Source organism: Hyla sarda, unplaced genomic scaffold, assembly GCF_029499605.1.
Source record: "Hyla sarda isolate aHylSar1 unplaced genomic scaffold, aHylSar1.hap1 scaffold_308, whole genome shotgun sequence".
In the NCBI taxonomy this organism is placed as follows: domain Eukaryota; kingdom Metazoa; phylum Chordata; class Amphibia; order Anura; family Hylidae; genus Hyla; species Hyla sarda.
This window is the reverse complement of record NW_026609803.1, coordinates 152,758-167,842: the sequence shown is the minus strand read 5'-3', so window position 1 is coordinate 167,842 and position 15,085 is coordinate 152,758. Positions and strand designations below refer to the sequence as shown.

The 15,085-nt window shown below is 44.0% G+C and overlaps 1 protein-coding gene across 1 annotated transcript in view; it reads left to right on the top strand.

The window, feature by feature from the left end:
* Positions 1 to 15,085, top strand: part of LOC130328481 (solute carrier family 52, riboflavin transporter, member 2-like) — a 64,823-nt gene that overhangs the window by 34,989 nt on the left and 14,749 nt on the right. Inside the window, exon 3 of the mRNA XM_056553465.1 lies at positions 3,286 to 4,144. Coding sequence (XP_056409440.1) covers positions 3,286 to 4,144 — 859 coding nt within the window. The remainder of the gene's footprint in view (positions 1 to 3,285; positions 4,145 to 15,085) is intronic.

Below are 15,085 nucleotides of genomic sequence, written 5' to 3'. Positions count from 1 at the left end.
CTTCTTACTATTCTGCTCTTACATCATGTCTTATTCTCCAGAGCTTTCCTCAATATTCTGCTCTTACATCATGTCTTATTCTCCAGAGCTTTCCTCAATATTCTGCTCTTACATCATGTCTTATTCTCCAGAGCTTCTTACTATTCTGCTCTTACATCATGTCTTATTCTCCAGAGCTTTCCTCACTATTCTGCTCTTACATCATGTCTCTTATTCTCCAGAGCTTTCCTCACTATTCTACTGTTACATCGCGTCTTATTCTCCAGAGCTTTCCTCACTATTCTGCTCTTACATCATGTCTTATCCTCCAGAGCTTTCCTCACTATTCTGCTCTTACATCATGTCTCTTATTCTCCAGAGCTTTTCTCACTATTCTGCTCTTACATCATCTCTTATTCTCCAGAGCTTTTCTCACTATTCTACTCTTACATCATGTCTTATTCTCCAGAGCTTTCCTCACTATTCTCCTGTTTCATCATGTCTTATTCTTCAGAGCTCTCCTCACTATTCTGCTCTTACATCATCTCTTATTCTCCAGAGCTTTTCTCACTATTCTACTCTTACATCATGTCTTATTCTCCAGAGCTTTCCTCACTATTCTCCTGTTTCATCATGTCTTATTCTCCAGAGCTCTCCTCACTATTCTGCTCTTACATCATGTCTTATTCTCCAGAGCTTTCCTCACTATTCTGCTCTTACATCATGTCTTATTCTCCAGAGCTTTCCTCACTATTCTGCTCTTACGTCATGTCTTATTCTCCAGAGCTTTCCTCACTATTCTGCTCTTACATCATGTCTTATTCTCCAGAGCTTTTCTTACTATTCTGCTCTTACATCATGTCTTATTCTCCAGAGCTTTTCTTACTATTCTGCTCTTACATCATGTCTTATCCTCCAGAGCTTTCCTCACTATTCTGCTCATACATCATGTCTTATTCTCCAGAGCTTTTCTCACTATTCTGTTCTTACATCATGTCTTATACTCCAGAGCTTTTCTCACTATTCTGCTCTTACATCATGTCTTATACTCCAGAGCTTTTCTCACAATTCTGCTCTTACATCATGTCTTATTCTCCAGAGCTTTTCTTACTATTCTGCTCTCACATCATGTCTTATTCTCCAGAGCTTTTCTCACTATTCTGCTCTTACATCATGTCTTATTCTCCAGAGCTCTCCTCTCTATTCTGCTCTTACATCATGTCTTATTCTCCAGAGCTTTCCTCAGTATTCTGCTCTTACATCATGTCTTATTCTCCAGAGCTTTCCTCACTATTCTGCTCTTACATCATGTCTTATTCTCCAGAGCTTTCCTCTCTATTCTGCTCTTGCACAATGTCTTATTCTCCATAGCTTTCCTCACTATTCTGCTCTTACATCATGTCTTATTCTCCAGAGCTTTCCTCTCTATTCTGCTCTTACATCATGTCCTTACATCATGTCTTATTCTCCAGAGCTTTTCTCACTATTCTGCTCTTACATCATGTCTTATTCTCCAGAGCTTTCCTCTCTATTCTGCTCTTACATCATGTCTTATCCTCCAGAGCTTTCCTCACTATTCTGCTCTTACATCATGTCTTATTCTCCATAGCTTTCCTCACTATTCTGCTCTTACATCATGTCTTATTCTCCAGAGCTTTCCTCTCTATTCTGCTCTTACATCATGTCCTTACATCATGTCTTATTCTCCAGAGCTTTTCTCACTATTCTGCTCTTACATCATGTCTTATTCTCCAGAGCTCTCCTCTCTATTCTGCTCTTACATCATGTCTTATCCTCCAGAGCTTTCCTCACTATTCTGCTCTTACATCATGTCTTATTCTCCAGAGCTTTTCTCACTATTCTGCTCTTACATCATGTCTTATTCTCCAGAGCTTTCCTCACTATTCTGCTCTTACATCATGTCTTATCCTCCAGAGCTTTCCTCACTATTCTGCTCTTACATCATGTCTTATTCTCCAGAGCTTTTCTCACTATTCTGCTCTTACATCATGTCTTATTCTCCAGAGCTTTCCTCACTATTCTGCTCTTACATCATGTCTTATTCTCCAGAGCTTTTCTCACTATTCTGCTCTTACATCATGTCTTATTCTCCAGAGCTTTTCTCACTATTCTGCTCTTACATCATGTCTTATCCTCCAGAGCTTTTCTCACTATTCTGCTCTTACATCATGTCTTATCCTCCAGAGCTTTCCTCTCTATTCTGCTCTTACATCATGTCTTATTCTCCAGAGCTTTCCTCACTATTCTGCTCTTACATCATGTCTTATTCTCCAGAGCTTTCCTCTCTATTCTGCTCTTACATCATGTCCTTACATCATGTCTTATTCTCCAGAGCTTTTCTCACTATTCTGCTCTTACATCATGTCTTATTCTCCAGAGCTTTCCTCTCTATTCTGCTCTTACATCATGTCTTATCCTCCAGAGCTTTCCTCACTATTCTGCTCTTACATCATGTCTTATTCTCCATAGCTTTCCTCACTATTCTGCTCTTACATCATGTCTTATTCTCCAGAGCTTTCCTCTCTATTCTGCTCTTACATCATGTCCTTACATCATGTCTTATTCTCCAGAGCTTTTCTCACTATTCTGCTCTTACATCATGTCTTATTCTCCAGAGCTCTCCTCTCTATTCTGCTCTTACATCATGTCTTATCCTCCAGAGCTTTCCTCACTATTCTGCTCTTACATCATGTCTTATTCTCCAGAGCTTTTCTCACTATTCTGCTCTTACATCATGTCTTATTCTCCAGAGCTTTTCTCACTATTCTGCTCTTACATCATGTCTTATTCTCCAGAGCTTTCCTCACTATTCTGCTCTCACATCATGTCTTATCCTCCAGAGCTTTCCTCACTATTCTGCTCTTACATCATGTCTTATTCTCCAGAGCTTTTCTCACTATTCTGCTCTTACATCATGTCTTATTCTCCAGAGCTTTTCTCACTATTCTGCTCTTACATCATGTCTTATCCTCCAGAGCTTTCCTCACTATTCTGCTCTTACATCATGTCTTATTCTCCAGAGCTTTTCTCACTATTCTGCTCTTACATCATGTCTTATTCTCCAGAGCTTTTCTCACTATTCTGCTCTTACATCATGTCTTATTCTCCAGAGCTTTTCTCACTATTCTGCTCTTACGTCATGTCTTATCCTCTAGTCACATCCAGATCTGTAGTAACTATTTGCTCTTACTGGGCATTGTGGCCCCTCAGTGTTGGCACGTTGGGCTTTCTCGGGATATCTTTCATTCTTCGGCTTCTTACATTGAGCTTTCTTTTCTTCTGCAGGATGGAACCTCCCGGCATACCTGACAATGCTCATCGCCTTTGGGAACATTGGGCCTCTGGCTGTCACTCTTGCTCACCGCTTCTGTCGACCCGGTGGTATCTCAGAGCCATGGCTAATTCGCTCCATACAAGTACTGAGCCTGCTAGCTGCTGCCTTCCTGGCACTGTTCTGGAATCGTCGTGTAGTGGTGGGCGGCGAGGAGCATGCTGTGCCGTACCTTCTCCTGGCATACCTGCTGGCACTGGGCTGCTGCACATCTAATGTCACCTTCCTGCCCTTCATGTATAGCTTCCCACAGCAGTATGTGCGAAGCTTCTTCATCGGGCAGGGCCTTAGCGCCCTCTTCCCGTGCGTGCTGGCACTGGGCCAGGGAGTAGGGCGGCTGGAGTGCAGAAATTCCACATCTGGAAATGGCACTGAACCCATCTACCTGAAGGAGAACTTCTCTGCCTCCTCCTACTTCTGGGGCCTCTTCTCACTACTTATAGTCTCTGCGCTCTCATTCGCAATCCTGATATTCTGGCGACAAAGAGTTGCAAAGGAACCAGGGCAGGAACTTGGGGCATCAGGTGTCCCCCAAGATGGTAACGGCTCTGAGGACTCCTACCCCCTGAGGACGCCGGAGCAGGAGAAGCCTCAAGACACAGCCAGGGTGGTGGGGCAAACGTTCTGGACCTCACGGAATATCTACCTGCTTGTCCTGTTGGGACTGTCCAACGCCCTGACCAATGGTGTCCTCCCCTCAGTACAGACTTACAGCTGCCTGCCCTATGGAGCTGACGCATATCACCTTTCTGTCGTCCTTAGCAACATCGCCAACCCAGCCGCCTGCTTTATCGCCATGTGTGTTTTGTGCAGGTAAGAGAGCAGAGGAGGGGGTGCCATGTGTGTCGTGTATGTCAGGAACAGGAGGCAGGGCTGTGTTATTATATTTTTTATATATCAGTGATGTCATACAGGGGGCGGGTCTGTGATCACATGTCATTATATTACTATTATATCAGTGATGTCATACAGGGGGAGGGTCTGTGATCACATGTCATTATATTACTATTATATCAGTGATGTCATACAGGGGGCGGGGCTGTGATCACATGTCATTATATTACTATTATATTATATCAGTGATGTCATACAGGGGGCGGGGCTGTGATCACATGTCATTATATTACTATTATATCAGTGATGTCATACAGGGGGCGGGTCTGTGATCACATGTCATTATATTACTATTATATCAGTGATGTCATACAGGGGGCGGTGCTGTGATCACATGTCATTATATTACTATTATATCAGTGATGTCATACAGGGGGCAGGTCTGTGATCACATGTCATTATATTACTATTATATCAGTGATGTCATACAGGGGGCGGGTCTGTGATCACATGTCATTATATTACTATTATATCAGTGATGTCATACAGGGGGCGGGTCTGTGATCATATGTCATTATATTACTATTATATCAGTGATGTCATACAGGGGGCAGGTCTGTGATCACATGTCATTATATTACTATTATATCAGTGATGTCATACAGGGGGCGCGTCTGTGACCACATGTCATTATATTACTATTATATCAGTGATGTCATACAGGGGGCAGGTCTGTGTTCACATGTCATTATATTACTATTATATTATATCAGTGATGTCATACAGGGGGCGGGTCTGTGATCACATGTCATTATATTACTATTATATCAGTGATGTCATACAGGGGGCGGTGCTGTGATCACATGTCATTATATTACTATTATATCAGTGATGTCATACAGGGGGCAGGTCTGTGATCACATGTCATTATATTACTATTATATCAGTGATGTCATACAGGGGGCGGGTCTGTGATCACATGTCATTATATTACTATTATATCAGTGATGTCATACAGGGGGCGGGTCTGTGATCATATGTCATTATATTACTATTATATCAGTGATGTCATACAGGGGGCAGGTCTGTGATCACATGTCATTATATTACTATTATATCAGTGATGTCATACAGGGGGCGGGTCTGTGATCACATGTCATTATATTACTATTATATCAGTGATGTCATACAGGGGGCGGGTCTGTGATCACATGTCATTATATTACTATTATATCAGTGATGTCATACAGGGGGCAGGTCTGTGATAACAAGTCATTATATTACTATTATATTATATCAGTGATGTCATACAGGGGGCGGGTCTGTGATCACATGTCATTATATTACTATTATATCAGTGATGTCATACAGGGGGCAGGTCTGTGTTCACATGTCATTATATTACTATTATATTATATCAGTGATGTCATACAGGGGGCGGGGCTGTGATCACATGTCATTATATTACTATTATATCAGTGATGTCATACAGGGGGCGGGTCTGTGATCACATGTCATTATATTACTATTATATTATATCAGTGATGTCATACAGGGGGCGGGTCTGTGATCACATGTCATTATTACTATTATATCAGTGATGTCATACAGGGGGCGGGGCTGTGATCACATGTCATTATATTACTATTATATCAGTGATGTCATACAGGGGGCAGGTCTGTGATCACATGTCATTATATTACTATTATATTATATCAGTGATGTCATACAGGGGGCGGGTCTGTGATCACATGTCATTATATTACTATTATATCGGTGATGTCATACAGGGGGCGGGTCTGTGATCACATGTCATTGTATTACTATTATATCAGTGATGTCATACAGGGGGCAGGTCTGTGATCACATGTCATATTACTATTATATTATATCAGTGATGTCATACAGGGGGCGGGTCTGTGATCACATGTCATTATATTACTATTATATCAGTGATGTCATACAGGGGGCGGGGCTGTGATCACATGTCATTATATTACTATTATATCAGTGATGTCATACAGGGGGCAGGTCTGTGATCACATGTCATTATATTACTATTATATCAGTGATGTCATACAGGAGGCGCGTCTGTGACCACATGTCATTATATTACTATTATATTATATCAGTGATGTCATACAGGGGGCGGGTCTGTGATCACATGTCATTATATTACTATTATATCAGTGATGTCATACAGGGGGCAGGTCTGTGTTCACATGTCATTATATTACTATTATATTATATCAGTGATGTCATACAGGGGGCGGGTCTGTGATCACATGTCATTATATTACTATTATATCAGTGATGTCATACAGGGGGCGGGTCTGTGATCACATGTCATTATATTACTATTATATCAGTGATGTCATACAGGGGGCAGGTCTGTGATCACATGTCATATTACTATTATATTATATCAGTGATGTCATACAGGGGGCGGGGCTGTGATCACATGTCATTATATTACTATTATATCAGTGATGTCATACAGGGGGCGGGTCTGTGATCACATGTCATTATATTACTATTATATTATATCAGTGATGTCATACAGGGGGCGGGTCTGTGATCACATGTCATTATTACTATTATATCAGTGATGTCATACAGGGGGCGGGGCTGTGATCACATGTCATTATATTACTATTATATCAGTGATGTCATACAGGGGGCAGGTCTGTGATCACATGTCATTATATTACTATTATATTATATCAGTGATGTCATACAGGGGGCGGGTCTGTGATCACATGTCATTATATTACTATTATATCGGTGATGTCATACAGGGGGCGGGTCTGTGATCACATGTCATTATATTACTATTATATCAGTGATGTCATACAGGGGGCGGGGCTGTGATCACATGTCATTATATTACTATTATATCAGTGATGTCATACAGGGGGCAGGTCTGTGATCACATGTCATTATATTACTATTATATTATATCAGTGATGTCATACAGGGGGCGGGTCTGTGATCACATGTCATTATATTACTATTATATCAGTGATGTCATACAGGGGGCGGGTCTGTGATCATATGTCATTATATTACTATTATATCAGTGATGTCATACAGGGGGCGGGTCTGTGATCACATGTCATTATATTACTATTATATCAGTGATGTCATACAGGGGACAGGTCTGTGATCACATGTCATTATATTACTATTATATCAGTGATGTCATATAGGGGGCGGGTCTGTGATCACATGTCATTATATTACTATTATATCAGTGATGTCATACAGGGGGCGGGCTGTGATCACATGTTATATTATATCAGTGATGTCATACAAGGGGCGGGGCTGTGATCACATGTCATTATATTACTATTATATCAGTGATGTCATACAGGGGGCGGGGCTGTGATCTCATGTCATTATATTACTATTATATCAGTGATGTCATACAGGGGGCGGGGCTGTGATCACATGTTATATTATATCAGTGATGTCATACAAGGGGTGGGGCTGTGATCACATGTCATTACATTATATCAGTGATGTCATACAGGGGGAGGGGCTGTGTCATTATATTACTATTATATCAGTAATGTTTTACAGGGGGCGGGCTGATCACATGTCATTATATTACTATTATATATATATCAGTGATGTCATACAGGGGGCGGGGCTGTGATCACATGTCATTATATTACTATTATATTATATCAGTGATGTCATACAGGGGGCAGGGCTGTGATCACGTCATTATATTATATCAGTGATGTCACACAGGGGGCGGGGCTGTGATCACATGTCATTATATTACTATTATATTATATCAGTGATGTCATACAGGGGGCAGGGCTGTGATCACATGTCATATTATATCAGTGATGTCATACAGGGGGCGGGGCTGTGATCACATGTCATTTTATTACTATTATATTATATAAGTGATGTCATACAGGGGGCGGGGCTGTGATCGCATGTCATTATATTACTATTATATCAGTGATGTCATACAGGGGGCAGGGCTGTGATCACATGTCATTATATTACTATTATATTATATCAGTGATGTCATACAGGGGGCGGGGCTGTGATCACATGTCATTATATTACTATTATATCAGTGATGTCATACAGGGGGCAGGGCTGTGATCACATGTCATATTATATCAGTGATGTCATACAGGGTGCGGGGCTGTGATCACATGTCATTTTATTACTATTATATTATATAAGTGATGTCATACAGGGGGCGGGGCTGTGATCACATGTCATTATATTACCATTATATTATATCAGTGATGTCATACGGGGGGCGGGGCTGTTTCATTATATTACTATTATATCAGTGATGTCATACAGGGGGCGGGGCTGTGATCACATGTCATTTTATTACTATTATGTTATATCAGTGATGTCATACAGGGGGCAGGGCTTTAATTACATGTTATATTATATCAGTGATGTCATACAAGGGGTGGGGCTGTGATCACATGTCATTACATTATATCAGTGATGTCATACAGGGGGAGGGGCTGTGTCATTATATTACTATTATATCAGTAATGTTTTACAGGGGCCGGGGCTGATCACATGTCATTATATTACTATTATATATATATATCAGTGATGTCATACAGGGGGCGGGGCTGTGATCACATGTCATTATATTACTATTATATTATATCAGTGATGTCATACAGGGGGCGGGTCTGTGATCACATGTCATTATATTACTATTATATCAGTGATGTCATACAGGGGGCGGGCTGTGATCACGTTATATTATATCAGTGATGTCATACAGGGGGCGGGGCTGTGATCACATGTCATTATATTACTATTATATTATATCAGTGATGTCATACAGGGGGCAGGGCTGTGATCACATGTCATATTATATCAGTGATGTCATACAGGGGGCGGGGCTGTGATCACATGTCATTTTATTACTATTATGAATTCGGGTAGAAAAACAGACATGGTGCACATCTACAATCTTGTATAATGATCTGATTGCTTCTCAGCATAATATCAAAAACTAACAGGTTGTTAGTATACATTTTTGATCAAAAAGTACAAGCCCACTCGCCACGTCAAGGCCACCTATTTAGAGTGGGTCCCTAACGTCCCTAGCATAAAATGGCGCAGCACCGAGCGGCGACCACCACCGCCGCAACACCAATGCCCACAGGGGGGAACGACCCACCGGCAGAGCGGCCCCAATGCCACTCAAACCAGTCTATGGGCCGCACCCCCCCGCAGACACGGCGCCACGGCAGCAACGGACACCGCACGGCACCACACCAGTGTGAACAAGGTGTAATAGCTCACTTACCATGCTCTCTCAGTCAGACTGGGAGGCTGCTAGGAAAGAAATGACCCATGTGTAGCTAACTACTACTTATATAGGGTTGGGCTGAGGGGGTGGGGAAGAGTGCAGACAACATGTTCAAACAAAAAAAAGAGGGGATAGAAATCACAATGTGAATTCGGGTAGAAAAACAGACATGGTGCACATCTACAATCTTGTATAATGATCTGATTGCTTCTCAGCATAATATCAAAAACTAACAGGTTGTTAGTATACATTTTTGATCAAAAAGTACAAGCCCACTCGCCACGTCAAGGCCACCTATTTAGAGTGGGTCCCTAACGTCCCTAGCATAAAATGGCGCAGCACCGAGCGGCGACCACCACCGCCGCAACACCAATGCCCACAGGGGGCGGGAACGACCCACCGGCAGAGCGGCCCCAATGCCACTCAAATTATATTATATAAGTGATGTCATACAGGGGGCGGGGCTGTGATCACATGTCATTATATTACTATTATATTATATCAGTGATGTCATACAGGGGGCAGGGCTGTGATCACATGTCATTATATTACTATTATATTATATCAGTGATGTCATACAGGGGGCGGGGCTGTGATCACATGTCATTATATTACTATTATATTATATCAGTGATGTCATACAGGGGGCAGGGCTGTGATCACATGTCATATTATATCAGTGATGTCATACAGGGGGCGGGGCTGTGATCACGTCATTTTATTACTATTATATTATATAAGTGATGTCATACAGGGGGCGGGGCTGTGATCACATGTCATTATATTACCATTATATTATATCAGTGATGTCATACGGGGGGGCGGGGCTGTTTCATTATATTACTATTATATCAGTGATGTCATATAGTGGGCGGGGCTGTGATCACATGTCATTATATTACTATTATATCAGTGATGTCATACAGGGGGCGGGGCTGTGATCTCATGTCATGATATTACTATTATATCAGTGATGTCATACAGGGGGCGGGGCTGTGATCACATGTCATTTTATTACTATTATGTTATATCAGTGATGTCATACAGGGGGCGGGGCTTTAATCACATGTTATATTATATCAGTGATGTCATACAAGGGGTGGGGCTGTGATCACGTCATTACATTATATCAGTGATGTCATACAGGGGGAGGGGCTGTGTCATTATATTACTATTATATCAGTAATGTTTTACAGGGGCCGGGGCTGATCACATGTCATTATATTACTATTATATATATATATCAGTGATGTCATACAGGGGGCGGGGCTGTGATCACATGTCATTATATTACTATTATATTATATCAGTGATGTCATACAGGGGGCAGGGCTGTTTTCACGTCATTATATTACTATTATATTATATCAGTGATGTCATACAGGGGGCGGGGCTGTGATCACGTCATTATATTATATCAGTGATGTCACACAGGGGGCGGGGCTGTGATCACATGTCATTATATTACTATTATATTATATCAGTGATGTCATACAGGGGGCGGGTCTGTGATCACATGTCATTATATTACTATTATATATATATATCAGTGATGTCATACAGGGGGCGGGGCTGTGATCACATGTCATTATATTACTATTATATTATATCAGTGATGTCATACAGGGGGCAGGGCTGTTTTCACGTCATTATATTACTATTATATTATATCAGTGATGTCATACAGGGGGCGGGGCTGTGATCACATGTCATTATATTACTATTATATTATATCAGTGATGTCATACGGGGGGCGGGGCTGTGATCACGTCATTATATTACTATTATATCAGTGAGGTCATACAGGGGGAGGGGCTGTGATCACATGTCATTATATCTGTGATTTCATACTGGGGCGGGGCTGTGACCACCTCAAGGACATGATCCACAGGCTGGCTATCAGCTGTAAAAGATTGAACTTCCCCATCTTTAATCCCTTTGGTCCTGATAAAAACTTAAGATCAATGCAAAAAAAAATGAGCCCTCTACATCCTCGTAAACAGAAAAATAAGAGTGTTATAGCCGTGACCCTGCATTATACCGGTTCAGTCCCGGCTGCTAATGATAGCCTTGACCCTGGGCTAATCGCGCGCGGCACAGATCGTTGTGCCGCGCTCTATTAACCCTTCAGATGCGGCAATCAAAGTTGATCGCCGCGTCCAAAACTAAAGTAAAAGCTTCCCTGTAGCTCAGTTGGGCTGATTGGGATTATAGCGATAAAATTGCGATGTCCCGATCAGCTAGGACGCGAGCGGAGACCCCCTTACCTTGCTCCGTCACGTCCGATCGGCGTTTGAATGCTCCAAACCTAAGCAACAGGCTTGCGCAATCGAGCCCCTAGAACGCTGATCCATGCAAAGCTATGGCTTTGCAGGGATCAGGGTAAAAGATCAGTGTGATCAGTGTTAAAGTCTCCTATGGGATAACAATGATCAGTGTGTACAGTGTTATAGCCCCCTATGGGAGCTATAACACTGCAAAAAAAAAAAAAAAAGTGAAAAACAAAAGTTAATAAAAGGTCATTTAACCCCTTCCCTAATAAAAGTTTTAATCACCCCCCTTTTCCCATATAAAAAAAAAAAATAAACATGTGGTATCGCTGCGTGCGTAAATGTCCGAACTATAAATATATATATCGTAAATTAAACCGCACGGTCTATAGCGTATTTTTGGTCACTTTTTATATCATGAAAAAATGAATAAAAAGCGATCAAAAAGTCCGATCAATAAAAAAAATGGTACCGCTAAAAACTTCAGAACACGACGCAAAAAATGAGCCCTCATACCGTCCCATACGCGGAAAAATAAAAAAGTTATAGGGGTCAGAAGATGAGAATTTTTTACATATAAATTTCCCTGCATGTAGTTATGATTATTTTTTTTTGAAGTACGACAAAATCAATCCTACCGTATTTATCAGCGTATAACACGCATTTTTTAGGCAAAATTTTTTAGCCTAAAGTCTTATCTGCATGTTATACACCGATAAGCCGCTTCAGTTCAATGATTTAAAGCGGGTGCTTTAAATCAATGAACTGCAGCGGCTTTTGCAGGGCCAAAGACCTGCCGTCACTGCCCGATTCTCTGCCCCTGCCTATTCTGGGGTCCAGAGACCGCCGCCGCCACTGCCCTATTGCCTTCCCCATCCCCGGTTTAATAATTACCTGTTCCCGGGTCGGGTCCGCGCTGCTTCTGGCTCCGGCGTCTTCTGCGTCGTTGCTATGTGCTGCGCAATGACGAGTGAAGTCTTCGACGTGATGTCACAGTCAGTGGCCCGGCGCACAGTGACAGCGAAGGACGCCTCCGGAGCCAGAAGCAGCTTGGACCCGACCCCGGGAACAGGTAATTATAAAACCGGGGATGGGAGAGGTAATGGGGCAGTGGTTGCTGCAGTCTCTGGATAGCCAGGGGGAGAGAAGCGGCGACAGCAGGACTCTAGACCCAAAGAGAGCCAGGGGGAGAGAAGCGGCGGCAGCAGGACTCTAGACCCCAAGAGAGCCAGGGGGAGAGAAGCGACGGCAGCAGGACTCTAGACCCCAGGAGAGGCAGAGGGAGAGAAGCGGCGGCAGCAGGACTCTAGACCCCAAGAGAGGCAGGGGGAGAGAAGCGGCGGCAGCAGGACTCTAGACCCCAGGAGAGGCAGAGGGAGAGAAGCGGCGGCAGCAGGACTCTAGACCCCAAGAGAGGCAGGGGGAGAGAAGCGGCGGCAGCAGGACTCTAGACCCCAAGAGAGGCAGGGGGAGAGAAGCGGCGGCAGCAGGACTCTAGACCCCAAGAGAGGCAGGGGGAGAGAAGCGGCGACAGCAGGACTCTAGACCCCAAGAGAGGCAGGGGGAGAGAAGCAGCGGCAGCAGGACTCTAGACCCCAAGAGAGGCAGGGGGAGAGAAGCGGCGACAGCAGGACTCTAGACCCAAAGAGAGCCAGGGGGAGAGAAGCGGCGGCAGCAGGACTCTAGACCCCAAGAGAGCCAGGGGGAGAGAAGCGACGGCAGCAGGACTCTAGACCCCAGGAGAGGCAGAGGGAGAGAAGCGGCGGCAGCAGGACTCTAGACCCCAAGAGAGGCAGGGGGAGAGAAGCGGCGGCAGCAGGACTCTAGACCCCAGGAGAGGCAGAGGGAGAGAAGCGGCGGCAGCAGGACTCTAGACCCCAAGAGAGGCAGGGGGAGAGAAGCGGCGGCAGCAGGACTCTAGACCCCAAGAGAGGCAGGGGGAGAGAAGCGGCGGCAGCAGGACTCTAGACCCCAAGAGAGGCAGGGGGAGAGAAGCGGCGGCAGCAGGACTCTAGACCCCAAGAGAGGCAGGGGGAGAGAAGCGGCGGCAGCAGGACTCTAGACCCCAGGAGAGGCAGAGGGAGAGAAGCGGCGGCAGCAGGACTCTAGACCCCAAGAGAGGCAGGGGGAGAGAAGCGGCGGCAGCAGGACTCTAGACCCCAAGAGAGGCAGGGGGAGAGAAGCAGCGGCAGCAGGACTCTAGACCCCAAGAGAGGCAGGGGGAGAGAAGCGGCGACAGCAGGACTCTAGACCCAAAGAGAGCCAGGGGGAGAGAAGCGGCGGCAGCAGGACTCTAGACCCCAAGAGAGCCAGGGGGAGAGAAGCGACGGCAGCAGGACTCTAGACCCCAGGAGAGGCAGAGGGAGAGAAGCGGCGGCAGCAGGACTCTAGACCCCAAGAGAGGCAGGGGGAGAGAAGCGGCGGCAGCAGGACTCTAGACCCCAGGAGAGGCAGAGGGAGAGAAGCGGCGGCAGCAGGACTCTAGACCCCAAGAGAGGCAGGGGGAGAGAAGCGGCGGCAGCAGGACTCTAGACCCCAAGAGAGGCAGGGGGAGAGAAGCGGCGGCAGCAGGACTCTAGACCCCAAGAGAGGCAGGGGGGAGAGAAGCGGGCAGCGACGGCCTCTCTCCCCCAGCCTTTCCTGGGGGCTACTGCGGGGTCAGAAACAGTCTATCAGGGTATACACATGCGCGCACACACACGCACCCTCATTTTACCAAGGATATTTGGGTAAACTTTTTTTACCCAAATGTCCTTGTAAAAATGAGGTTGCGTGTTATCGGCTGGTGCGTGGTATACCCCGATAAATACGGTATATAAGTAGGGGATCACTTTAACCGTATGGACCTACAGAATAAAGATTAGGTGTCATTGTTACCGAAAAATGCACTGCGTAGAAACGGAAGGCCCCAAAAGTTACAAAATGACTTTTTTTTCTTCAATTTTGTCGCACAATGAATTTTTTTTCCATTTCGCCTTGGATTTTTTGATAAAATGACTAATGTCACTGCAAAGTAGAATTGGTGGCGCAAAAATAAGCCATAATATGGAATTTTATGTGCAAAATTGAAAGTGTTATGATTTTTAGAAGGTGATGAGGAAAAAATGAAAATGCAAAAACAGAAAAACGCTGAGTCCTTAAGGGGTTAAGCATACAAATTTTCATACAAAATATTACAAATTTTTTAAAGTATTACAAAAACAAAAAAACTAAACCTAAATAAATTGGTTATCATTTTAATTGTATAGACCTAAGTAAATAAACCCCATTATCTTTATTCCAAACATGATCCCGACTCTTTGTTGGGTTTTGCGCCCAAATTGTGTCGCTGGTCCC